General features: G+C 44.1%; 1 protein-coding gene across 2 annotated transcripts in view; it reads left to right on the top strand.

Moving 5' to 3' along the window:
* MFSD6 (major facilitator superfamily domain containing 6) overlaps positions 1 to 26769 on the top strand; it is an 86569-nt gene that overhangs the window by 32601 nt on the left and 27199 nt on the right. For both annotated transcript variants that reach the window (XM_075829919.1, XM_075829921.1), the window contains exon 3: positions 12321 to 12418. In XM_075829919.1, the coding sequence (XP_075686034.1) occupies positions 12321 to 12418 (98 nt within the window). The remainder of the gene's footprint in view (positions 1 to 12320; positions 12419 to 26769) is intronic.

Raw genomic sequence — 26769 nt, 5'->3', positions numbered from 1 at the left:
GGACACATCGGCACCAGACTTCAGTTGATTCTGCAGCAGCATCGGCGTTAGCAGGTAAGTCGATGTAGCTACTTACCTGCAAACGCTGATGCTGCTGCAGAATCAACTGTAGCCTCTGGTGCCGATGTGTCCTCGCTCGTCAGACACGATGCAGGACCTGGGGCAGGCAGTAAGTGACGTCACAGCGTGATCTCTGGAGAACACGCTGTGTGTCTGCACTGCCAGAAGCTGGGTGTTAACGAACAGAAGTGGATGATGCTGATTCGTCAGCATCATACACTCCCATTCCAACGCCCAGCTAGTAAAAGAATTAAAAACGCCCCGATGTACACACATAATACACGCCCAGTTGGACTTTTACTGTAAACACGCCCAATTGTACTTTTGCAAGCCTCATTTGCATAAATACAAAAATGGTCATAACTTGGCCAAAAATGCTAGTTTTTAAAAAAATAAAAACGTTACTGTAATCTACATTGCAGCGCCGATCTTTTGCAATAGCAGATAGGGGTTGCAAAATCTGGTGACAGAGCCTCTTTAACCCCTTAATGACCGGGCCATTTTGCACGTTAATGACCAAGGATTATTTTTTGTTTTTTCACGGTCGCATTCCAAGAGTCGTAACTTTTTTTTTATTCCGTCGACATAGCCGTATAAGGGCTTGTTTTTTGCGGGACGAGTTGTATTTTGTAATTGTACCATTTTTAGATGCATATAATATATTGATTAACTTTTATTAACTTTATTTTAGGAGAGAATTGAAAATAAGCAGCTATTCCAGCATTAATTTTCACGTTATAAATTTACGCCGTTTACTATGCAGCGTAAATAACATGTTAACTTTATTCTATGGGTCGGCACGATTACGGGGATACCAAATATGTAAAGGTTTTATATGTTTTCCTACGTTTGCACAATAAAAAGCCTTTTAGAAAAAAATTACTTGTTTTTGCATCGCTGCATTCCAAGAGTCGTAACGTTTTTATTTTTCCGTCGATGTGGCCGTACGTGGGCTTGATTTTTGCGGGACAATGTGTAGTTTTTATTAGTACTATTTTGGGGTACATAGGACTTATAGATTAACTTTTATTTTATTTTTTATGGGGGGAATGGGAGAAAAGAGAGAATTTTGACGTTGTTTTTTGCGTTTTCTTTGGACGCCGTTCATCCGGCGGTTTAATTAATATGTTCATTTTATTGGTCAAGTTCTTACGATCGCGGGGATACCATGTATGTGTGATTTGTTTTGACCGTTTTACTAAATAAAACCACTTTTTGGGCCAAAAAAGTAGTTTTATTTGACTTTGACTGTAATTATTTATTTATTTTTTTCACAAACTTTATTTAACTGTTTTACATTTTTTTTTTTTTAGTCCCACCAGGGGACTTCACTATGCGATGTGCCGATCGCATATATAATGCTTTGGTATACTTCGTATACCAAAGCATTATTGCCTGTCAGTGTAAAACTGACAGGCAACCTGTTAGGTCATGCCTCTGGCATCGCCTAACAGGCAGATGCTGAAAGGCAGACCTGGGGGTCTTTGTTAGACCCCCGGCTGTCATGGAAACCCGACGGCGACCCGCGATTTGTTTGCGGGGGCGCCGATCGGGTGACAGAGGGAGCTCCCCCCTCTGTCAAACACATTAAATGCCGCTGTCACTATTGACAGCGGCATTTAATGGGTTAAACTGCCGGAATCGGCGCGCGCTTCGATTCCGGCAGTTGCAGCAGGAGCCAGGCTGTGTATAACAGCCGTGCTCCTGCCGCTGATCGCGTGGGTACAGTCTCAGTACCCGCGCCATCACAGGACGGATATATCCGTCCTCCTGCGCGAACTAGCCGCTGCTGAGGACGGATATATCCGTCCTTCGGCGTTAAGGAGTTAAAGAACAATTACAACTGGGCGTGTTGAAAAGTAAAAGTACAACTGGGCGTGTATTATGTGCGTACATCGGGGCGTGTTTACTACTTTTACTAGCTGGGCGTTCTGATGAGAAGTATCATCCACTTCTCTTCAGAACGCCCAGCTTCTGGCAGTGCAGATCTGTGACGTCACTCACAGGTCCTGCATCGTGTCGGCCACATCGGCACCAGAGGCTAAAGTTGATTCTGCAGCAGCATCAGCGTTTGCAGGTAAGTAGCTACATCGATTTACCTGCCAACGCCGATGCTGCTGCAGAATCATCTGTAGCCTCTGGTGCCGGCTCGTCTGACACGATGCAGGACCTGGGGAAGTGACGTCACAGCGTGATCTCTGGAGAACAAGGCTGTGTCTGCACTGCCAGAAGCTGGGCGTTGTGAAGAGAAGTGGATGATACTTCTCGTCAGAACGCCCAGCTAGTAAAAGTAGTAAACACGCCCCGATGTACGCACATAACACGCCCAGTTGTACTTTTACTTTTCAACACGCCCAGTTGTACTTTTGCAAGCCTCATTTGCATAAATACAAAAATGGCCATAACTTGGCCAAAAATACTCGTTTTTTAAAAATAAAAACGTTACTGTAATCTACATTGCAGCGCCTATCTGCTGCAATAGGATATTTCAAAAAAAATAAATAAATAAATAATTAAAAAAAAAAAAAAATATATATATATATATATATATATATATATATATATATATATATATATATATATATATATATACACATATACACTACCGTACAAAAGTTTGGGGTCACCCAGACAATTTTGTGTTTTCCATGAAAACTCACACTTATATTTATCAAATGAGTTGCAAAATGACTAGAAAATATAGTCAAGACATTGACAAGGTTAGAAATAATGATTTTTATTTGAAATAATAATTTTCTCCTTCAAACTTTGCTTTCGTCAAAGAATGCTCCATTTGCAGCAATTACAGCATTGCAGACCTTTGGCATTCTAGCTGTTAATTTGCTGAGGTAATCGGGAGAAATTTCACCCCATGCTTCCAGAAGCCCCTCCCACAAGTTGGATTGGCTTGATGGGCACTTCTTGCGTACCATACGGTCAAGCTGCTCCCACAACAGCTCTATGGGGTTGAGATATGGTGACTGCGCTGGCCACTCCATCACAGATAGAATACCAGCTGCCTGCTTCTTCCCTAAATAGTTCTTGCATAATTTGGAGGTGTGCTTTGGGTCATTGTCCTGTTGTAGGATGAAATTGGCTCCAATCAAGCGCTGCCCACAGGGTATGGCATGGCGTTGCAAAATGGAGTGATAGCCTTCCTTATTCAAAATCCCTATTACCTTGTACAAATCTCCCACTTTACCAGCACCAAAGCAACCCCAGAGCATCACATTACCTCCACCATGCTTGACAGATGGCGTCAGGCACTCTTCCAGCATCTTTTCAGTTGTTCTGCGTCTCACAAATGTTCTTCTGTGTGATCCAAACACCTCAAACTTCGATTTGTCTGTCCATAACACTTTTTTCCAATCTTCCTCTGTCCAATGTCTGTGTGCTTTTGCCCATATTAATCTTTTACTTTTATTAGCCAGTCTCAGATATGGCTTTTTCTTTGCCACGCTGCCCTGAAGGCCAGCATCCCGGAGTCCCCTCTTCACTGTAGACGTTGACACTGGCGTTTTACGGGTACTATTTAATGAAGTTGCCAGTTGAGGACCTGTGAGGCGTCTATTTCTCAAACTAGAGACTCTAATGTACTTGTCTTGTTGCTCAGTTGTGCAGCGGGGCCTCCCACTTCTCTTTCTACTCTGGTTAGAGCCTGTTTGTGCTGTCCTCTGAAGAGAGTAGTACACACAGTTGTAGGAAATCTTCAGTTTCTTGGCAATTTCTCGCATGGAATAGCCTTTCATTTCTAAGAACAAGAATAGACTGTCGAGTTTCACATGAAAGCTCTCTTTTACTAGCCATTTTGAGAGTTTAATCGAACCCACAAATGTAATGCTCCAGATTCTCAACTAGCTCAAAGGAAGGTCAGTTTTATAGCTCCTCTAAACAGCAAAACAGTTTACAGCGGTGCTAACATAATTGCACAAGGGTTTTCAAGTGTTTTCTAATCATCCATTAGCCTTCTAACACAGTTAGCAAACACAATGTACCCTTAGAACACTGGAGTGATGGTTGCTGGAAATGGGCCTCTATACACCTATGTAGATATTGCATTAACAACCAGACGTTTGCAGCTAGAATAGTCATTTAGCACATTAACAATGTATAGAGTGTATTTCTGATTAATTTAATGTTATCTTCATTGAAAAAAAACTGTGCTTTTCTTGCAAAAATAAGGACATTTCTAAGTGACCCTAAACTTTTTTTGAACGGGGGTGTGTGTGTGTGTATATATATATATATATATATATATATGTGTGTGTATATATATATATATATATATATATATATATATATATATATATACAGGTGAAGGAAATAAGTATTTGATCCCTTGCTGATTTTGTAAGTTTGCCCACTATCAGTCATGAACAGTCTAGAATTTTTAGGCTAGGTTAATTTTACCAGTGAGAGAGAGATTATATTAAAAAAAAAATCATATTGTCAAAATTATATTTATTTGCATTGTGCACAGAGAAATACCTACCAACCATTAAGAGTTCAGCCTCCTCCAGACCAGTTACACGCTCCAAATCAACTTGGTGCCTGCATTAAAGACAGCTGTCTTACATGGTCACCTGTATAAAAGACTCCTGTCCACAGACTCAAAGACTTATTTCCTTCACTGTATGTAATATATATTTATGTTTTACTACTTTTCCAAAGAAGAAACAAATTTTTAAAAATAAAATTTGTGTTTTGTTGCCACATTCTGACAACTTTTTTTTTATTTTTCCGTCTATTTGAGGGCATATTGCTGTAGTTTCTATTGGTACCGTTTTAGGCTAAATGAGACTTTTTGATGACTATTTATTAAATTTTTTATGAATGGGTAAGGGACTAAAAATAAGCGATTCTGGTGTTTTTAATTTATTTTTTATTTTTAACGGCGTTCACCGTGTAGGTCAAATAATAGTATATTGTAATAGATCGGACTTTAACGGACGTGGCGGTACAAATTTTGTTTATTTTTCCCAAAAATTTTTACTTCAGGGGGAAAAGGTTTTCTTTTTTTTTGTTTTTTTTTGAATGTTGAAAAATAAGAATTGTTTTGTTTACTCTACTAAAAGCTTTAACTTTTTAATTTTTTTTTACACTTCATTAGTTCCCCTAGGAGACGTGAGCCAGCGATCGTCCAATCGCTAGTACAATACACTGCATGCTAATGTATTGCAGTATATTGTCATTTTTAAAGGCTCCTATTAAGCCGCCATGATCGCGTTGTGGCCGCCGATGAGCTGTCTGAGGGCTGCTTCTATTTCTAACACCTCAGATGCTGCGATCATGATTGATCGCGATTGCTGTTCCTTGCCATTAGTCCCGGGTGGAACCCATTGCGTATTGAGCGGGCTCAGCGGGTGAGCCTGCTCCAAACATCGCCCCCGCACTACGACCAGCTATTACGTCGTGGTGCTCGAACAGGTTAACAATAATAAGAAAATCGAGATTCAAATGGAAAATCGCCCATAGGGCTAAAAAAAAAAAATCTAGATTTTTATTTTTGGAAAATGTATGTGATGGAGAAAGGAGAGCAGGGTTCTGCTCTTTGCGTGCAGTTTATAGAAAACATGATAGTAGTCAGGTTCCGCCCACTATCTTTGAGGCAACTGAGAATTAGAGAGCGCCTGCAGAGGGAAGATCTGCTAAATAATGACACAAGCAGTGTCTGACTGGAGTATCTTGGGCCCACCAGAGGAAATAATTCTTGGGGCCCACCCGTCAGCTACATAGAAATAATGCAACCACTCTTAATTGTGCAGTAAAACGTGTGTAGTAAACCAATGACCAACATTACCACTACATAGTGACCATATAGTGGTAGACACCAGTCATACACAATCGCTCTGCAGACCATATAACTTAAGGGAGTTTTCCCATCTTAGACATATCCACAGGAAATGCCAAAAATGTCTGAGATGGGGGTCCCAGCTTTCGGACCCGCACCTATATCTAGAACTGGCCGCGGAATCCAGGCGGAGACCAGTGGAGAGCGTTTCGCGCAGCTCTCCATTCTATTCGATGGGAGTTACAAAAACAGCCGAGCAACAACTGCTCTGCCAGTTTCCATAACAAGCACACAACAGAATAGAGCAATGCGCACGCGTGCGACCCTCTCTTTACTGGTCTCTGCCTGGATTCTGTGGCCAGTTCTTGATATAGGTGCAGGTCCAAGAGCTGGGACCCTCCTCTATGAGACATTTTTGGCATTTCCTGTGGATATGCCATTAATGTCTAAGTTGGGAAAACTCCTTTAATACAATAGAGTTAAAGAGGCTCTGTCACCAGATTTTGCAACCCCTATCTGCTATTGCAGCAGATTGGCGCTGCAATGTAGATAAGAGTAACGTTTTTATTTTTAAAAAACGAGCATTTTTGGCCAAGTTATGAACATTTTTGTATTTATGCAAATGGACTTTTGCAAGCCTCAACTGGGCGTGTTTACATTAAAAGTACAACTTGGCGTGTATTATGTGCGTACATCGGGGCGTTTTTACTTCTTTTACTAGCTGGGCGTTAGGAATGGGAGTGTATGATGCTGACGAATCGGCATCATCCACTTCTGTTCGTTAACACCCAGCTTCTGGCAGTGCAGACACAAAGCGTGTCACTTACTTCTTGCCCCAGGTCCTGCATCGTGTCTGCCACATCGGCACCAGAGGCTACAGTTGATTCTGCAGCAGCATCAGCGTTTGCAGGTAAGTAGCTACATCGACTTACCTGCAAACGCCGATGCTGCTGCAGAATCATCTGTAGCCTCTGGTGCCGATGTGTCCTCGCTCGTCCGACACGATGCAGGACCTGGGGCAGGAAGTGAGTGACGACACAGCGTGATCTCTCGAGAACACGCTGTGTGTCTCCACTGCCAGAAGCTGGGCGTTGTGAAGAGAAGTGGATGATACTTCTCATCAGAACGCCCAGCTAGTAAAAGTAGTAAACACGCCCAGATGTAACACACACAATACACGCCCATTTGGACTTTAGCAAGCCTCATTTGCATAAATACAAAAATGGTCATAACTTGGCCAAAAATGCTCGTTTTTTAAAAATAAAAACGTTACTCTTATCTACATTGCTGCGCCGATCTGCTGCAATAGCAGATAGGGGTTGCAAAATCTGGTGACAGAGCCTCTTTAAATCCAGTGACTCAAAGGTGACATCTCCGATTGGAGTCGCTCACTTGTCCTTTTCGTCTTCATCCGGCCCTGACGCCTTCTCCTGACTATGAATCGCCTCTGTAGAATTTGCAACACAAACATCTTTGGCTTCTTGCTTTCCTAGCACCTCCCCATCCTCTACAAAATCCTTACCATTTATTAGTGCCCCAGATAGAAATAATGCCTCCTTGGTGCCACACACTATAATACCCCACACATACGAAAAAAATTCTACTTACCTAGCCTCGTTCCCGCGACGAACACAGCTGCTCCACAGCCTTGGGACGCCGAGACAGGACCCTTGGTAGGCCAGTGTGTGCAGTGAAGACATACCAGCCTGCGCAGGGATTCTTCCCAGCGCCTTAAAGGCTGCAGGCCTAAAATGGCCTCCAGCCTATAGTATTCAATTATCTGCCTCCTGAGGGTGCAAATACAACTGAATGTGGCAGTTGCTAGCACCGGGCATGTGGGGTCCTGTGCTGCTTGGCATATAATTATGTGCTGAGCGGCCCTGCCTACAAGAGTAAGCAGTGGGGCAGGGAGACAATATGTCTCTGCTCTGCTGCTCGATAAAGGCAGCTCTCTGCCTGGGCCCACTGGAGGATTCTCCGGTGGGCCCTGTCCGACACTGCATAGAAGTAATAAAATGGGCAGAAATAGTGTTATTCCTCATGTACACACATATATTAGTTTATTCTGAAAAGTTAGGTATGCTTTAAGCCTTATTTCTCGACCGTGTTATCAATGGTCAGCACACAGACCCATACCAGACAATGCTGCTATTCACACATCTGTATTTTTCAATAGAGTATGTGTCTGTTTCGAGAAAATCGGAGGAAGCCCTATTCTTGTCTGTTTTCGCGGACTAGACTCTCCCCTTGAATTCTGTGTGTGTGATATATATAAACGGACAGCACACTGATGACGTCTATGTGCTGTCCGTTTTTCCCGGATCTGTTGTAAAGGAAGCAGAAAAGTGAAACCAGGAAATGCTTGCAAAGTAGAAAAACGAGGAGCAATTGCTTGAGAAAGGCCCAAGATGGAGGCTGAAACATTGCATTTTTATGGGTGAATAAAACACCATTTTTTATTTTTTTTTTTACTTGAATTTGTATGGAGTGCTGGCTATTCCTTTCGGGAAATCGCTTGTCTAAAAGGGCTGGAGGTTGAGGTCCTGAGGCGTGCATCTGAGATATACTGTATATCTCACCATTTAATTTCAGGCACTGTTCATATGAAATACAGAAGGGTTAAATACATAGCACAAGACCATAAAAACAAGTACAATAAACATGAGCTTGCTGAGTGACAGACTGGTACACAAGGTAGTAAAAGCTCAGGGGGAAAAAGACAGAAGTTGATGATAGAAGCTGTTCATCTAGTGTATTGGCACCAGGTTACTACAGGTTATAAGCTTTTCTGAAAAGATGGGTTTTCAGGTTGCTTTTGAAGGTTTGATTGGCGGGAGAGCGTCTCGTGTTGGTGTAGCGAGTTCCAGACTATTGGGGATGCACGGGGAAATCTTGGTTGTAATGAATTATCCACGAAAAACAGTGCACAGAGGGAGAAATTTTGTGAGGGTCGGAGATGGCGTGTGGGGAGATACCAGGAGATTAGGGTAGAGATATATGGAGGGGACAGGTTGTGGACTGCCTTTTATGCCATTGTTAATATAAATAAAATTAATTCAGTTCCCTTGCAGCACCACTGCAGGAATCCCCCTCCATTAACTCAGAGTTCTTTTAATAGGGTATTTGAATGGGTTTTCTAAACAGGACCATCCTTTTTAAATTTGTAAATAAAGCAGATTATTGTTTTATTTCCTTTTATAACCCCTTTTCGCATCAGGAAATAATGGCACAGGTGTCAGCTGTGTATTACAGCTGACACCCTGGACTAACAGCTAGGAACAGCGATTGCTCTGTTCCTGGCCATTTAACCCCTTAGATGCTGCGGGCAATAGTCACCGCGGCATCTAAACCATTGAGAGAGGAGGCGGCCCCCTTCGACAGCCCATTGCGGCCCCTGTGATGCGATTGTGTTGTGCCGATGGTTGTCATGCAGGGGCCTAATGAAGGCCTCCTGGTCTGCCTTCCCTCTGCCTCTGTTAAAGACAACCTTTCACCTCCCCATACATGTGCAGCATGTAATGGGGAGGGCTGCACAAACCCTGGGGCACTTTACATATTTTTTTTTTCTACCTCCCTACGTTATTTAGATATCGGTGCCGTTATATTTGGCGCCCGATATCTAAATAACCCCCTGAACAGTCAACGGGTGTGTACTGGCAAGGGGGTGTGTTACTATGGCTGTGACACTGTCCAATCCGATATGGACCGTGCCACAGCAAGAGCGAGAGTACACGCTCTCTCTCTTCAGCTTTGATGATCAGTCTTTTCACCCAAACTGGCAAGGGGGCATGTCACTACTACGAACAGCGCTCCCCAGCTCTTACACTGTCCGTAGAAGTGACACGCCCCCTTGCCAGTGCGGGTGAAAAGACTGATCATCAAAGCTGAAGAGAGAGAGCGTGCACTTTCTCACTTTTGCTGTGGCACTGTTCATATCTGATTGGACAGTGTCACAGCCATCGTAACACGCCCCGTTGTCTGTTCAGGGGGTTATTTAAATATCGGGCGCCAAATATAACTGCACCGATATCTAAATAACGGAGGGAGGTAGAAAAAAAAATGTAAAGTGCCCCAGGGTTTGTGCAGCCCTCCCCATTACATGCTGCACTCAGATGCATATGTATGGGGAGGTGAAAGGTTCTCTTTAAACCTGTAGAAATTACAATATACTGCAATACATTAGTATTGCCGTGTATTGTTCAAATTCCCTAGGGGGGACTAATAAACTTTTTTTTGACACTTTTTTTTTTTTTTATTAAACTTTTCAGTAGTAAAATAAAAAATATTAAAAGTTAAAAAAAACACAACCATTTTTTTTTTTCCTAAAGTAAAAAATAAACAAAATGGGCATTGCCGCATCCGTAGAAGTCCGAACTATTACAATACAATGTTATTTGACTCGCACTGTGAACGCTGTAAAAAAAATAATTTGTTAAAACACCAAAATCGCTGTTTTTTCATCAATAAAAAACCATCACTCCAGAACACTGGAGTGATGGTTGCTGGAAATGGGCCTCTATACACCTATGTAGATATTGCATTAAAAACCAGACGTTTGCAGCTAGAATAGTCATTTAGCACATTAACAATGTATAGAGTGTATTTCTGATTAATTTAATGTTATCTTCATTGAAAAAAAACTGTGCTTTTCTTGCAAAAATAAGGAAATTTCTAAGTGACCCTAAACTTTTGAACGGTAGTGTATATACATTTGGTATCTCCGTAATCGTACTGAGCTGCACAATAAAGTTGTCATTTTTACCGCACAGTGAAAGCTGTAAAAACTAAAATCAAATAAACATTGGAGGAATCAGTTTTTTCCAATTGCACCTCACCTTGGCAGGCGGGAAGTGAAAAATAAAAAAATGGCTTTGTCCAGAAAGGGTTAGACATTAAACGATCTTCTAGCTAACGTATATAAATATTCTACATTTCCTTTACCGGTCAGTTTCTGCTTGTATTTTAGTACAGAACTGCCTTCACGATTCTGCAGACTACAGCCCAGAATGTCTGCATCGCACTTGTTCTAGTGATCTGCATTGTGGGAAGTTTTTTTCCCCGTGCACTGTAGAGTAATTTCAAGTAGGAAAATTAAACTTTCCCACAGCATTATAGAAGTTTAGCTGTGTTCACATCAGCGTTGCCTTTACGTTGAGGGGTTCCGTCGGAGGTTTCTGTCGGGTTAACCCCTCAACAGAAAGGCAAACGGAAACCTTAGCTTCCGTTTGCATCCCTGTTGATCTCAGTGGTGATGGAAACGTTGTTAAAGGTTTCCGTTTGTCACCGTTGTGACAGGGTTCCATTGTTTTTGTCGGAAACCATAGCGCAGTTGACTGCGCTATTGATCCCGACAAAAAAACCTCAGACTGAACTCCTCAACGTAAAGGTAACGCTGATGTGAACACTAAGGCCTCATGCACACGACCGTGTTTTTGCGTCCGCAATTCCCCCGCAAATCCACGGGAGAATTGCGGACCCATTCTTTTCTATGGGGCCGTGCACACGACCGTAGTTTTTGCGGTCCGTGCACGGCCCGGGAACCCGGACCGCAGAAAGTACGGACATGTCCTATTATGGTCCGGAGTTGCGGTCCGGGCTCATTGAAAACAATGGCCCGGCCATGTGCATGTGCGGGCGGCTTGCGGCTGACAGTCCGCTGACAGTCCGCAGCCGGCCGACACGAAAATCACGGGCGTGCACACGGCTACGGTCGGGCTACGGTCGTGTGCATGAGGCCTTAAGGCTTAGTTCTCACCTGCGTTTGTGTGTTCCATTGTTCTGCTCCGTCAGATTAGCAGAACAAGGGACTATCGGAAGCAACGGACACCGCCGACTGAACCAATTGACTATCTATCAATCTATCTTTTCTTATGTACATGTTCCAAAAAAACAAAAAGCAGTTCCCATGTTTACAATGTTTTTGCAATTACTTTCCATATCTGCAGAATCAAACTGATATAATGCAGAGCACCAGTATATTCCTTGTTCATTAGTAGATAAGCCGAGTCTGGCACCGAGTCACTTGCCCCAGCTGAACGTGTGTGTGTGTGTGTGTGTGTGTGTGTATAGATGTTGGGGGGGGGGGGGGCGGGGGCAGGAGAAGCTGAACTATAGTTTGGCCGACAGCTATCTAAGATGCATGGCTAGCTTAACAGAGATCGGGCCAGCACCCGGTCTGCATTTTGGGTCTCCAGACTATTACCACAGGTGGCAGAGTGCTGTACAATTTAAGGGGTATTCGGATTACTACAAGCTATCACCTATTCATTGGATATGTGATCACTAATAGATCGGTGGGGCTCCGACCGCTGGGATAGGTGATTACTAGTAGTATTCGGAATACCTGTATAATACGGTTAGTGTATCTCACAATCAAGCTCATTGACCTAATAGAAATAAATTTAAAAAAAATCTTTGTGAATAAATATATTGATCAATGTTAACAAGAAATCTCCTCTGTTTTTCATAGGGTGCTGTATATCGGCCTCGCTTGTAACACTGCACGTTATCTGTATATTTCTTACATGGAAAATGCTTGGACCGTCCTCCCCATGGAAGTATTACAGGGTAAGGAAGCTTTCGGGTTCTGTCGTTTGCATTATGCATGAGATAAATACTGAAATGTCTGTTTCACACTTGGGGAAAAAAAGCTGGAAATATGAATGAAAAAGGACAGTGTACATGTAAAATTATATTAGGACTGTGCCATAGTGGGCATATTTCTCCATAAATTACATGTATAGTAGGCTGCCAGGGTCGACTGTTTACACGCATACTTATTATTATTTATTTTTATTTATTTATTTTTACTTTATTATCAAACAAATTAATTAGCATCATTTAATCATAACATAAATTTCAACTATTCTTATCCCCCCAAAAATGTTGTTTAATATATGTTTTTATATTCTTACCAACTCATCTGCCTTTTTGATATTTATAAAATAAAACCTTTCAATGGAGTTGTCTTTCCTATGCTGTTGTTTTTTGTTTTTTTTTTTATTTTTTTTAAGCGAGACCAATTTCAGTTAGTAAGTGTAGGTGCAGCCTCACTGATCATGATCAGAGCACTGGGTGTAGGTTTTCCTTTTTTGCCTTGCAGCCAGAAGCAAAGCAGCTTAAAGAGACTGTCCCCACATAAGTGCCCTATCTCCTATATAAGGAGATGGGCGCTATAATGTAGGTGACAGTAATGCTTTTTATTTAAAAAAAGATCTCTTTTTACCACTTTATTAATGATTTTAGATTTATGCTAATGAGTTGCTTAATGCCCAAGTGGGCGTATTTTTACTTTAGACCAAGTGGGCGTTGTACAGAGGAGTGTATGACGCTGACCAATCAGCATCATGCACTCCTCTCCATTCATTTAGGCAGCGCATAGGGATCCTTTTTAGATCGCTGTTCTGTCTTATACTAACACATTAACAATACTGAAGTGTTTAGACAGTGAATAGACATTCCATGGGATGTCTATTCACAATCTCTGCACTTTGTTACTGTTTCTATGGTAGTTACAGCAGAGGAAGCGTGATCTCGTTGTAACCTGTCATTTACAGCGAGATCACGCTTCCTCTGCTGTAACTACCACAGACAGAGTAACGAAGTGCAGAGATTGTGAATAGACATCCCGTGGAATGTCTATTCACTGTCTAAACACTTCAGTATTGTTAATGTGTTAGTATAAGATAGCACATAGCGATCTAAAAGGATCCCTATGCGCTGCCTAAATGAATGGAGAGGAGTGCATGAAGCATCGTTTTTAAAAAAAAAAAAAGCACTGCTGTCACCTACATTATAGCGCCGATCTCATTATGTAGGAGATAGGGCACTTGTAATGTGATGACAGAGCCTCTTTAATCAGGGGTGGGATTAAATTTTTTAACCAGTTCCCTGTTTTGCGGACAAAGACATACGCGTGGGGGGTCGCGGTGTTTTGCGGTGTATCGCGCCATGGAAAATTATTCTAATAATGAAATAAAACAATTACGATATTCCAAATACGCCCTATATTAAAGTGAACTCTAAAAAAAGAAATTCCCTTTCCAGAATGTTTTAGTGTGGATTTCCACACTATGTATATAATTACATAAGCGTACCTACCTACCTACCTACCGGTGCTCATTATATTAAACTCGCCCATTACGTATAGACCTAAATGCGCACATTCAATATCCTAAGCGTGCTCAGCCCATTTGGTTAGGCTGTGGACTGTGAGAAGTGTGGAGAACAGTGCGGTGTGCGCAGTAGGCCGCGACAACTCTCCTGGCTAATGCACAGATATGGTGCCAGGAACAAGATCAGTACATATATACGGCACCAGAACCAAGCTCATACACATATATACAGCACCAGAACAAAACTCCGTACATATATACAGCACCAGAACAAAGCTCAGTACATATATACAACACCAGAACAAAGCTCATTACATATATACAACACCAGAACAAAGCTCATTACATATATACAGCACCAGAACAAAGCTCCTATACATATATACAGCACCAGAACCAAGCTCATATACATATATACAGCACCAGAACAAGCTCATATACATATATACAGCACCAGAACCAAGCTCATATACATATATACAGCACCAGAACCAAGCTCATATACATATATACAGCACCAGAGCAAAGCTCATATACATGTATACAGTAGGTTTGCGCGATGCATCGAAACTTCGATACTGTGCACCCCCAAACGGTTCAATACCGTTCTTTCATTATTTCGATACGAAACTGTGCGGCCATACAGCTTAGCATTGTAACACATGAATGTTGAATGTTGTTAGAGCGGGGCTGCAGCTGTGTAGCACAGCCATTGCCCCGCTCCTGAGTCCTGACAAGTGTGCGCGCGCGGTCAGCATGATGTGATGCGACCAGCACTGCACTAATGATTGCCGGCACTGAAGACAGAACATAGCAAAACACCCCCATGTTTTATCTTCCGTGCCGCACAGGCTGCATCACATGCTGACCGCGCAGGCATGCACACGCACGCACGCACGCGCGCGCGCACACACACACACACACACACACACACACACACACACACACACACACACACACACACACACACACACACACACACACACGGCAATGGCTGTATTACAACCACGCTCTAATGGCGGAGATCTGAGAAATCTCTCATCTCTGCCGGTATTCCCCTGAATGCTGCGATCAAAGCTGACTGCAGCATTCAAGGGGTAAATGGTGGTGTAGGTGGTGTCCCCTGTCGATAGTGCCCCCTGTTGGGGTCCCCTTTGGTAGTGCCCCTGATAGGGGCCCCCGCAGGCGTCCCCTGGAGATAGGGGCCCCCGCAGGCGTCCCCTGGAGATAGGGGCCACCGCAGGCATCCCCTGGAGATAGGGGCCCCGCAGGCGTCCCCTGGAGATAGGGGCCCCGCTAGTTTGTGCCCCCCATATCGTCCTCCCCTCTAGTTTGTGCCCCCCATATTGTCCTCCCCTCTAGTTTGTGCCCCCAATATCGTCCTCTGTGCCCCCCATATCGTCCTCCCCTCTAGTTTGTGCCCCCCATATCGTCCTCTGTGCCCCCCATATCGTCCTCCCCTCTAGTTGGTTAGTAAAATTGAAACCACAATTAAAATACTCCAAACTTGTGAAGTGACATATTTCTACATAATGCATAGATAATGGTTTTATAGAATGTATAGATAGTACTGTACACAGCGCAGAGAAGTAGTACACGGTATATATAGTTCATACAGTGTCTTGTTGACTAGGAGTCTCGCTCTACTGTATTATGTGACTGAACCCCCTTCTGACTCATGACATGTGTTGATAAGAATAAGTTGGTCAGTCTGCTGTGACATTTGATTATCTGCATGAAGATAGCCAGAGCATGTGACTAGATCATAAAGTGCTCTCCATCTCACGGTTGTATTAATATTTGGTTACACAATATTAGGCCTGCCTGTCCTGTGTTACCCATTGTATTCTTGCTTTTGATGTATCATGTGCTTTTATGCCATGTTTGTTTTTCTTGTCTGTCTGTTTATTTCATGTAACTGCTATTTTTATTGTTCAGCGCTCCTTTTAATCATTTCATTATACGGTGGACAAGGTTCATGTTATCCAATGTCTCTTGTAAATGTGTTACATCAACACACTATTAGATGCTCTAATTTAATTTGGTTTCTAGACCTCTCTTGGCACGGGCTGTGCTTGCTTCAGGGTATCGATTTTATACACAGAATTTTGTAGTTGGGTGAAATGCCTATTATCCTGGTTTCATAAGTAGAACTAGTTTAGATTAATTGTAATACTGCTCTGCATGTGTTTAATAAATTGCCAATGGTTGGATGATGGTCCAGATTTGACTGGATTTAAAATATGTCACGTGCATTGAAACATTGAAGCTTGATTCCTTCACAAACTTCTCCTAAATTAGCTAATCAGTTTGTATACAAGCCGTAGGAGCAACTAGGAGAAGCCAAAAGAAGGTAAATCGTAAACCTAGAACCAAACTCTTGATGGTTAGGAAACAAGGATGGAAGCTGCTCCCCCCCCCCCCCCCATGAACTTTAAGAAGATAATTTACAGAACAAATTGCTCATCAATTGGTTGACACAGAATATATTGGTACGTATTAAAGCAGTCCTTTTTTTCACGGACCCTTCACGTGCTCCGTTGACACAATGGCCGTGTGAACGGCCCCGTTTACATAGGTCCGTGTGACGGCCGTTGTTTCAATGGCCGTCACACGTATTTATTTAATGTTCGTGTGAATAAAGCCTAAGGGTGCGTTCACATATCAGTTGCATCAGCATCAGTTTTCTTGTCTCTCGTGATTACAGCTGATGCAAAAATGTTAGTTGCCATCAGGCTTTTTCAGAATTTTTACTACAGACTCATAGGTTGTCATCAGTTTTTAACATCCGTTTTTACCACAGTGGTCCACCAAAAAGGTAGTCTGTTCTAAAAATGTGCCAATTTTATCAGAGTGGTGCACAGTATGTGATTTATTGGATACATGATCGATGAGATACATGTTGTGTATCATGTCAGAGCTCTCCTGCTTTGCTCCGGCCTCGGCGCTACACTGAAGACTGACATGCACGTTGTAATGTGACCTGTGTCCTATTCAGTGCAGCGCCGAGAGGAAGATCCCAGAAGGCAGCTGCTGTCCACTGACCTCACCTAAGATCAAATCTTCGAAGCAGCCTTCTGAACATGCAAAAAGTTGAAAGCTTTTGGGAAAGCTGGGTCCTTTTGTGTGCTGATGCACATAGTCCTTTCCTGAATGTTAATTGCCCGCCAGCTATCAGGGTCACTTTAGAGTTTGTGTTCTGAACCTGCAAAGATGCCAAACGCTAGCCCTACCTTCAAGAATAAGCTAGTTTTTTCTGCTTTTACATCTACCCAATCCCACCCCGTATCTCCTACCCACCCGACACTATGCTGGGATTGCTGTTGTTTCTATTGACACAACAGGGACGGGTGTCGGCTTTTAAAAACGTCCGTCTCTGTCCTTTTTTTACGTCTGTTTTGTATCCGTTACTTTTCTGTGTTTCAGTTTTTGACTAATTTTTAAAAACTGAATTTCATGTGTAGATAATGACGCAGTACCCCCTGTAGATAATGCAGCAGTGCCCCCTCTAGATAGCACCACTGTATTCAGCGGAATTCCCGGCCAGAGCATTGCTGACGCTGGGGTCTGGGATTCCCCCCAGGAGGAGCCCCTGACGCATCGGTTTCCCTCCGGATTTTCTGCAACACGCCGGAGGGAAACAAAGGGACAACTGACATATCTGAGCGGGCCCCTAAGGTGTGGAGAGACTAGGTTACGGTCTAACGGATCTGTAAAACAGAGGAGTAATAGTGGGCCGGCCAAGAGGCCCCCCACATAAAACTTGAGGTCCGACAGAATAATGGGGTGAACATTAGTGGGAGCAGAGTGGCAACGCCCTAGAGAAAAATGTATATGAGATTTGAAAACTAAGGCCACGCCCCTGATTTAGATAATCCTGGACAAGGGAAGAGGAAATGGCATTCCTCCACTGACAGAAGCAAGTCTTGTGGACAATATGAGGTTGTAAAGTCAGCCGGCCTTCGCTTGTCTGAAAAACTCATTCTGAAAAAGATCTCTGGACTGTGGTTCGAGAAGACATGTCGTCAGACATTGTGCCCCAAGCCAGGTGGAAAACTAAACCAAGAGAGTAGTGTGTCTCTGATAAGCTGACGGCACGGAGGTTCAGACTAGAAAAGAGAACGTGATCAAACCACAGCCACCAGGATAGATGAAATGTCTTCTGCCTCGATCCGCCTGAACAAACCAGGGTAGAAGAGTTAGAAGTGGGGCCATGTACAATAGAAAGGGGATGTACATTAGAAAGAACTGATCCCAGAAAATGACCATAGCATCCACCGTAAGAGAGTGAAGAAACTACTTGAATGGGGCCAGACTTCTCATGGGGAAGGCCGCTATCCAGAAGACCCTACCGCTATGTAGGCAACGGAGAGCTGGATCCGGCTCTCTGCTCACAGTAAAATCTGTTCGACTCTAGGTAACCGCATCTTAGCAGTATTTCCAAATGGTCCAAGTAGGCAATAATGCAGGCATTGTCAGACTGGATGGGAACGAACGTCCATATGTAGGGGAGTTTGGAGAAGAAAAAATAATTGGATGATCCAGTTAAGTTGGATATCAATTTTAGCAGATTGGAATAGCTTGATGAAGTTGGCGAATGTGGCACTAAGCGTAGGGGGAAGGCTTCCATGGAAGATGTACCCAGGTAAGACGGTATTAAACACATCTGGATGGAGAGAGGAAGGAGCAAGAATGACGTGTATTTTTTGAATGCAGTCCTGGTTTCCAAAGTTTTCCAAAGATGGAAGGGCCTACACAAGACCTCTAACTGGTATGGTTTGACCGAAAAACTCCTGAAGCGGAGAACTGGCATTACCATGACGAGAATTTTTGTAAAGACATGAGTAGCAGAGGCCAGGATAGAGGGAAGCCTGAGGCAGTGTTAATGGCTCTGATATTAAGGGTATCCACCGCAGTACAAAAGATTAATTACGGTCCTTTTAGACTCCCTTTTGAAGTGCCTGACCCTGACAAAGTTATGGAGGTGCATTTCATCCAGGATGGGGCGGCCAGGCCCGTTCTTTTGGACCTAAAAAACTGGGCTAGGGAACAAGTGTGACTACTTTGAGAGCCATGTGTCTGTAATGAGACTGATCTGAGAGTCCCAATGAGAAGAATCCTGACCAACAACCTGAGTGAAAGCTGATTATCAGCCAGAGGTGTGTCCTCCAGGTGTCGGTCATTTTGTGGCAAGTGAATGCTCCCATCGCCTGTAACCTCAGAGAAAATAGAGTGCAGTCCTGGACCAAGAGACCGGAATCACAGAGACCCGTGAAAGCAATTGGAAGCTGGATCAGAATCAAAAGGCACCAAGAGTTGTATTTTCCGAGGAGCCTCGATGTGTATTTTACTGCAGAGTTGATTTGAGTGGTACCACATTACTAGATTATCTCCAGAAAAGAGAACCTGTCAAATTCCAAAAAGGCAGCGTCCACTGTAGGGATACTGGTATCTTGAACCAGAGGAGAAACCAGCAGGTCTACCTTAGGTGGTGGGCCGGGAGGTCTTCAGATCCAGATATTTGAGGTTGGAAAAAACACCTGACTAGGACACCTTGAGAGACTCGTGACAGAGTGTGTAAGAAAAAAACCCTTAGAAGAGCTACAAGACTCTGAAAGGGAAGCACTCATGTCTAGGTAGTACTGTGGCCTATATCTAGAGCAGGGGTCTCGAGCATGCGGCCCGCGGGCCATCATCTGCGGCCCGCGGGACACAGAGCCTCTAGTATCGGCTCTGCTCCGAGACTCTGGAATTCCCTGACATCGCTGTCCACATATGAACAGCGATGTCTGGGGCTTCCCCAGAGCCGGAGTCCCGGGCAGAGCGCTAGTACAGGCTCTGCTTCGGGACGCTGTGGAATTTCCCTGACATCGCTGCCCATATATGGACAGTGTGTCAGGGTTTTCCCCAGAGCGGAGCAGAGCGCTGGTGTCGGCTCTGCTCCTGGACTCTGTGGAATTCCCTGACATCGCTGTCCACATATGAACAGCGATGTCTGGGGCTTCCCCAGAGCCGGAGTCCCGAGCAGAGCGCTGGTGTCGGCTCTGCTCCGGGACTCTGTGGAATTCCCTGACATCGCTGCCCATATGTGGACAGTGTGTCAGGGTCTTCCCCAAAGCGGAGTCCCGGGCAGAGCTCTATTATCGGCTCTGCTTTGGGACCCTGGGGAAGTCTCTGACATCGCTGTCCATACATCGACAATGATGTCAGGGGCTTCCCCAGAGCAGGAGTCCCAGTGATGTCAGGAGCCCAACTGGAGTCCCAGGAAGAGCCTACTAGCGCTCTGCCCGGGACTCAAGCTCTGGGGTTGCCCCTGACATCTCTGTCTATATATGGACAGTGATGTCAGGAGCAGAGCTGGAATCCCAGGCAGAGTGCCAGAAGCGGCTCTGCTCCGGGACGCCAGCTCTAGGCAAGCCCCTGACGGCACTGGGGCAGCATCAACGGAGGGCACGCCGCGGCAGCATCAGCGGAGGGCACGCCGCGGCAGCATCAGCGGAGGGCACGCCGCGGCAGCATCAGCGGAGGGCACGCCGCGGCAGCATCAGCGGAGGGCACGCCGCGGCAGCATCAGCGGAGGGCACGCCGCGGCAGCATCAGCGGAGGGCACGCCGCGGCAGCATCAGCGGAGGGCACGCCGCGGCAGCATCAGCGGAGGGCACGCCGCGGCAGCATCAGCAGAGGGCACGCCGCGGAGGGCTCTGCGGCAGCATCTGCGGAGGGCTCTGCGGCAGCATCTGCATTTAGCGACACTTAAACTGGAAAGCTGGATTGCTGAAATAAGCACGTGGAGAAATCTCTTAAATTTTAAACCTAGCGGTATTATTATAGTAATGTAGTAGTATTATTATTATTATAGTAATATAGTGTTATAGTAGTTCAAATAACTAATTGATTAACAATAATTTTGTATTGTATCAAATTTGAAAGTAATGCGGCCCGTCAACTTCCCATTTTTCCTATATGTGGCCCACTTACCCGGCCGAGTTTGAGACCCCTGATCTAGAGTGTCTTCTAGACTAGATTAATAAGGCTGCCCCAGCCTTTTGGGCACTGTCCGCATCAAAGTCTGATTTGGGAACAGGAACTTGTCATTAAGTGCAAACCTGTCAAGGGATGTGAACTATTAGGGCTAGTCCACACGTGGTGTAAATACTGCAGAATTTCCGCCACGTTTTTCATTGCAGAAAATCCGCAGCTTAATACAATAGCAGAGGAGTGGATGAGATTTCAAGAAATCTTATCCACACGCTGCATACTTTTATGTAAGATTCCGCACACAAATTGACCTGCGGAATCGGGTTTTAGATCAATTGGGGGTCTAAAACTCGAAACAGTCAAGTGTTGCGACTTCTGCGGCAAACCGGCCACCTGGGATGACGTTTTATCACAGGTGACCGCTGAGTTCTGGGTAAGTATATAACTTTTTCCTGAGTTGCGATATTTGCGGCGGAACTGCTGCAATTCCGCCGCAAATCGCAACACTTGGCTTTCTGTTGCAGGTTTTGCATCCCCATTGAATTCAATGGGAAAAACCCGCAACAGAAAAGCAACGAAAACGCAGCATAAATTGACATGCTGCGGATTTTAAATTCTGCACCGCAGATCAATTTATTAACGTTTACGCTGCGTTTTTTTTTTTTTTGCAGCGTGGGCATGAGATTTTCTAAATCTCATCCATTTTGCTACTACTGTGAATGCGGCCGAATTTCCGCACAGAATTCCATGGAAGAAATTCGGCAGCGTTTAGCCACTTAAGGGTCTAAGTGGGAATCGGACCAAGTACTTTTTACATAAACCACCACCGGGGGGTCCTTCACAATAAAGTGCAGTGGTACGGACTAGGGAGACCGTAATGTGACACTGTGGTGCTTGCAGAAGTAATGTTATACCCCTCTTGCTAGATACAATACTAGCAAAAACTACAAGTGGGGTAGAAGCAATAATAAAGTAGTTACCCAGGCAGGTCTTACCACAATGTTTTGAGGTAGGCAGAGCCATCGATGTCACCATTTGGGTGTCCTCCTTCCTTCCATAGTATCCTACTCGTGCACCAATAATTTCGGGAAGGGCAGAAAAAGGTCAATGAAGTGTGGTCATAACCACTGCAAAAACAAAGTGTGGACTAGTAGGTCATAGTAAATCCGGGGACTAAATTAGGGGATGCAACGGGCCCTAATATGTGTTGCCAAACTGCTACTCCGCCTATGGAGGTAACGGAGGCGAGGAGAAGTGCGTCTGGGATACTTTGTATATTCGTTCCATTCTTCCATAATAGTAGGCCACAGCCTGTATTTTTGTTGCAACCAGACAATGAAGGAAAGGAGATGCGACCTAGCAGTGAAGACCGCGGTCTTTAGTGATGCTTCCCAGAGAAAGGTGGGGCCCACCCTTGAAAGAGGCAAGGTGCGGCCTAGCAGGCTGCAGTAATGCTGCAGGCTAAATTTTGAATACGGCTGATCCCAACATTGCACACCAGTCAGGAGGCCTAGCAAGAGGGACTCCACCTGGGAGAGAGGCAGAGTGTGGCCTAGGAGGCCACAGTGAAGCTGTGGGCTGAATTTTGGATTCGGCCAGACCGCGAGGTCGCCATCCAGATTGATGAGAGGGAAACTGCGGGAGAGTGCGATCTAGCAGGCCGCAGTGGAGCCGTGGCCTAAATTTGGCGATGCGGCTGACTGCCAGCCCCAAGGTGTGAGGAGCACAAAAGAATAAGTGTGGGTGGTCTTCACTCATTATACTCGCCCTCCGGAGTCTTCGGTTTCTTGCAGCGTTAACTCTTTGGTGGTGGAAGAAGCGCTGCCTGGTTTCCTTGGCACCCTCAAGGGGTTCACTAGACTAGCAGTAAGGCTGACAACCACCCTGAAGCTGTAAAGAAAAAATTAATAAAAAGCAGATAAGACCTGCTGTATGTACACTAAGCCTTTTTATGGATAAAAAAAAAAGCCGTTTTGCAGATATCTTGCAGACAAAGAGGCGGAGCCTTTACTTCCTGGTATCCGCAGTGTGCACTAGCATGACCTCACTGCTGAAATCGGAATTTTTGGAAAAAGGGGTGTGGTTTTGACTATTGTGGACATAGGTAAGCTTGTTTCACCCCACGTTTTCCATCCTGTTAAAGAAAACTGTTTATTTTTTTTATATTTTTAAACTTTTAAAGCTGGGTGCAACTGGATGTAAACTGTATGCAGGCTGTTTTTTTCTGACCAATAGCTGTCAGTGGCAACAGGCAGCACGGTTTCTCAGCGGTTAGCACTGTTGCCTTACAGCATCGGAGTCCTGGGTTCGTATCTTCTAAAAGGTAACATCTACATGGAGTTTATTTTTTGTGTGCGCGTCTCCTATTGGGGCAAAATTACCAAAATATGACTGGCTTTTAAGTTTATTTAAAAAATTTTAATAGTATAAAATCGTACTAAAACTGTGGACCCCCTGTTTCATTACAATTTTGATATCCGTGATGTATAGTTTTTGGTCATCAGTGGCAGGCCCCTATACTGTAGTTTGAACTAGAGGTGATTTTTTTATTTTTTTATATTCATTTTCCCCAAAAAACGTAGTGTTTTTTTGTGCACATGGCATCTCCTGTAGATACGGTCTCTATGCCAACATCAAAGAGCTGATCTGAGCTCTAGCCCTTACTGGGCATCTGACGATCACTTGAGTAACGGGACTTATACGACAAGCAGCATTCAGCGTTTGCAGTGGCAGAGATCGTTATAAAATATATCCTTACTTTTTTTTTATAGACTGTCTGGCTGTCCCTACTTCCGACTCCAGACAGTTTTATAAATATTTTTATGTCTCCCATTCAGCTGAATATAGTGTCTGGCAGTAAGCAAGTGGTTAAACGGTTTGCTAAATGTTGTTCTCTTAATATTTTACTTGGAAGCCAGATGAACAATTGACCTTAATGAGAGACCTGAAGATCAACTCACTGTTTACCCATTACAGCCGCTGTCATTAAACTAGTGAAAGTCTGTTTGCTTTGTGTAAATCGACATAAGTAAAATTACCTTTTATATGTGTGCTGGGTTAGCAAGAAAAGGGAGTCTCCGCGGGCGCTGCTGCACTTGAATGGGACCAGATAGACACAAAAGTTCGGAGTGACGATAAGTGGTGTACGAGAGAATAAATGATAAAATAGGATTTATTGATATGACTACGCGTTTCAATGCCGCACCGGCATCTTCATCAGGTCAATACCTGATGAAGATGCCGGTGCGGCATTGAAACGCGTAGTCATTATATCAATAAATCCTATTTTATCATTTATTCTCTCGTACATCACTTATCGTCACTCCGAACTTTTGTGTCTATCTGGTCCCATTCAAGTGCAGCAGCGCCCGCGGAGACTCCCTTTTCTTGCTAACCCAGCACAAATTTTGCGGTCTTTCATCTGAAACACCGGTTTTGAGTCCTGGCAGCAGCAGCACCTTAACTTCTCATTGCTTTCCATCATCCGATACCAGGTTAGTATTACTCTCAATTGTCTACTACCTTGTACCTGGGTAATCTGTACCATGTGGCGCCGTGCTTTCTGTTCTCTCTCATCTGCCTTTTATATGTGTGATGGGGACATTGGGTTATTCAAGTAGGCTACAACACACTGTTAATTTTTTTTTTCTTTAAAGCATTATATAAATATTCAAATACCTGCCCATCGCATAGTGGGTCCATGTATCAATAGTCACTTCCACATTTATTTGTTATCATGTTTGATATTTTGCCTCCAGAGGTTGAATGGTAGAAATATTTAAAGGCTATGGATGCCTTTTGACTTCTAAAAAATGTTTTTTTAAATACGTTAGGCCCTGTTTACATTATGCTATGGCCCCTCTGTTTGCCCTATACGCAGGGAAAATCTGCCAACGTGCACCTCGGAGAGGCTTTAATGGTTCCATAGGTTCCCATTGCAAAAAAAAATCTACTGCCCAGTATATGATATTTTTCTACTGTGTATAGTTGTATGGAATAGCATAATCTTCTACGCAATTCCATATACCAGCCCGACTGAGGTCAAAAGAACACTGTTCTTGCCACCTTTGGGTTAATGGAGCCCTATGCATATACTTAGCGTGTACACTGGGAGGTTTTCCTCTTTCACATGCGAAGTGTAAATCACATGAGTGGTTACATGGAGTTAAAAAAAAATAAAAACTTTAAAAAAATTATCTCATGCTGCAATCTTAATTTCTTCATTCATTTTTAGACCCCCTGATATTGAGTTTGAAACCTGATCCAAGTTTCAGACTTTTCTCATGTTGGCGTATCCATACTGGATGTGAGTTTTGTGACACCAGGATGCTGCTGCCTTCACTATTGTACATGTACCAGCACAGCTTCATTCCTGTACCGCTTGCCCCTTCTTATACACTTATATACCCTGTATAATCTTCTCTCCCTTGATCCCACACACTTATGCTGAGTAGTGTGTGGGATCTGTGGGTTATCTTCTCCCTATCTACACTGTGATAGAGCCTGTGTGATTCCTCTCCTCCTGACTCTGCTATGGGGGCTTTCCTTCATCTCGAATATGGCTTGCTCTTTTATGTACAATCTCCACCCCCTCCCTACTGGTACCTCTGTGATATTCTGAGAGGGGGAGGGGAGAGCAGAGAAATGAGATGAGATCAGTCCTGAGCCGAGAGCAGCCAGGAGCAGTGTTCTGTCGGATCTATGTCCGAAATAGCACCATGTACAGAAGTTACACAGACCCTACAGTAACACTATGGTGGGGAATTTTTAATGAAGACTATGTAGAAAGCTGCTTAATTTTTGCATTTGGGAACCAAAATAAAAAATAATTAATAATCTGTGCAAAGGTGTACGTTTTAGGTCCGTTCACACGACCGATTTTGCGTGGCTAGTCCTGCTGCATGGGAGGTTTGGATTGAATCCGCCTGAAGGTTAAGCAGGACGCTTTTTTTTTTTTTTTTCCCGCTAGATGATTTATTCAAAAAGAAGCATCCGACTCCCATTGAAATGAAAGGCAGGCGGAATTTTGTGGTGGAATTCGTGGCGGGTTCCGGCGCAAAATTCTGCCGCGTGAACAGGGCCTTAAAGTGTGTTAAAACTGCAATAAATCGTGTAAACAATTGTATATTCGATGTGAGCAGTGCCAAAAGAGAATCACAAGATTTCCAAGTGCAAACCACCAACAGTCAAGGGAGGGGGAGGGGGGAGATTCATCAACCTTTCTATGGCAGTTTTCAGGCGTAGAAAAGTCGCAATTCGCAGTGAAAATTGGCCATTTTATGCTGTTCGAGTATTTTTGAAACCGGATGCGTGGTTAATTTAAAAGGGGCGGGACCACAATGGCCCGACAAATTTATTATAATTTACACCAGAAGGCTGACTTAAATTATAGCGGAAATCTACGCGCCTAGCTGGCATCGATTTTACACTGTGGGGTATAGCAAGGTAGAGGCCCAAGCCAGGCCCCGCATCTCCCCCCCCCCCCCCCCTCCCCGATCAAAACCACCCCCACTTCCCCATCGGACAAGAAGGGGATAAAAATGTGTTCGTTACTCACCACATCTCCCCTTCTCCTCCGCTGAGGCTCCCTCAGCATGTTGCGGCTCATACAAGGTACGGGTATAGGCAGGATCAGGACCTTGTATGAGCCGCAGCATGCTGAGGGAACTCCGTGGGGAAAAGAGTAGGGGTGAGCAAACAAATTATATATATTTTTTTATATGTACGATGAGTGGGTGGTTCCCTAATTAATAAGTGTCTTGCATCTTGCTCCAAGGAATTGTTTAAGAACGAACCTCTTGGAAGATTAATACTGGTGTTTCAGAA

Source organism: Rhinoderma darwinii, chromosome 6 (assembly GCF_050947455.1).
Source record: "Rhinoderma darwinii isolate aRhiDar2 chromosome 6, aRhiDar2.hap1, whole genome shotgun sequence".
NCBI classification, from domain to species: domain Eukaryota; kingdom Metazoa; phylum Chordata; class Amphibia; order Anura; family Rhinodermatidae; genus Rhinoderma; species Rhinoderma darwinii.
This window is presented reverse-complemented; position numbering and strand designations above follow the sequence as displayed.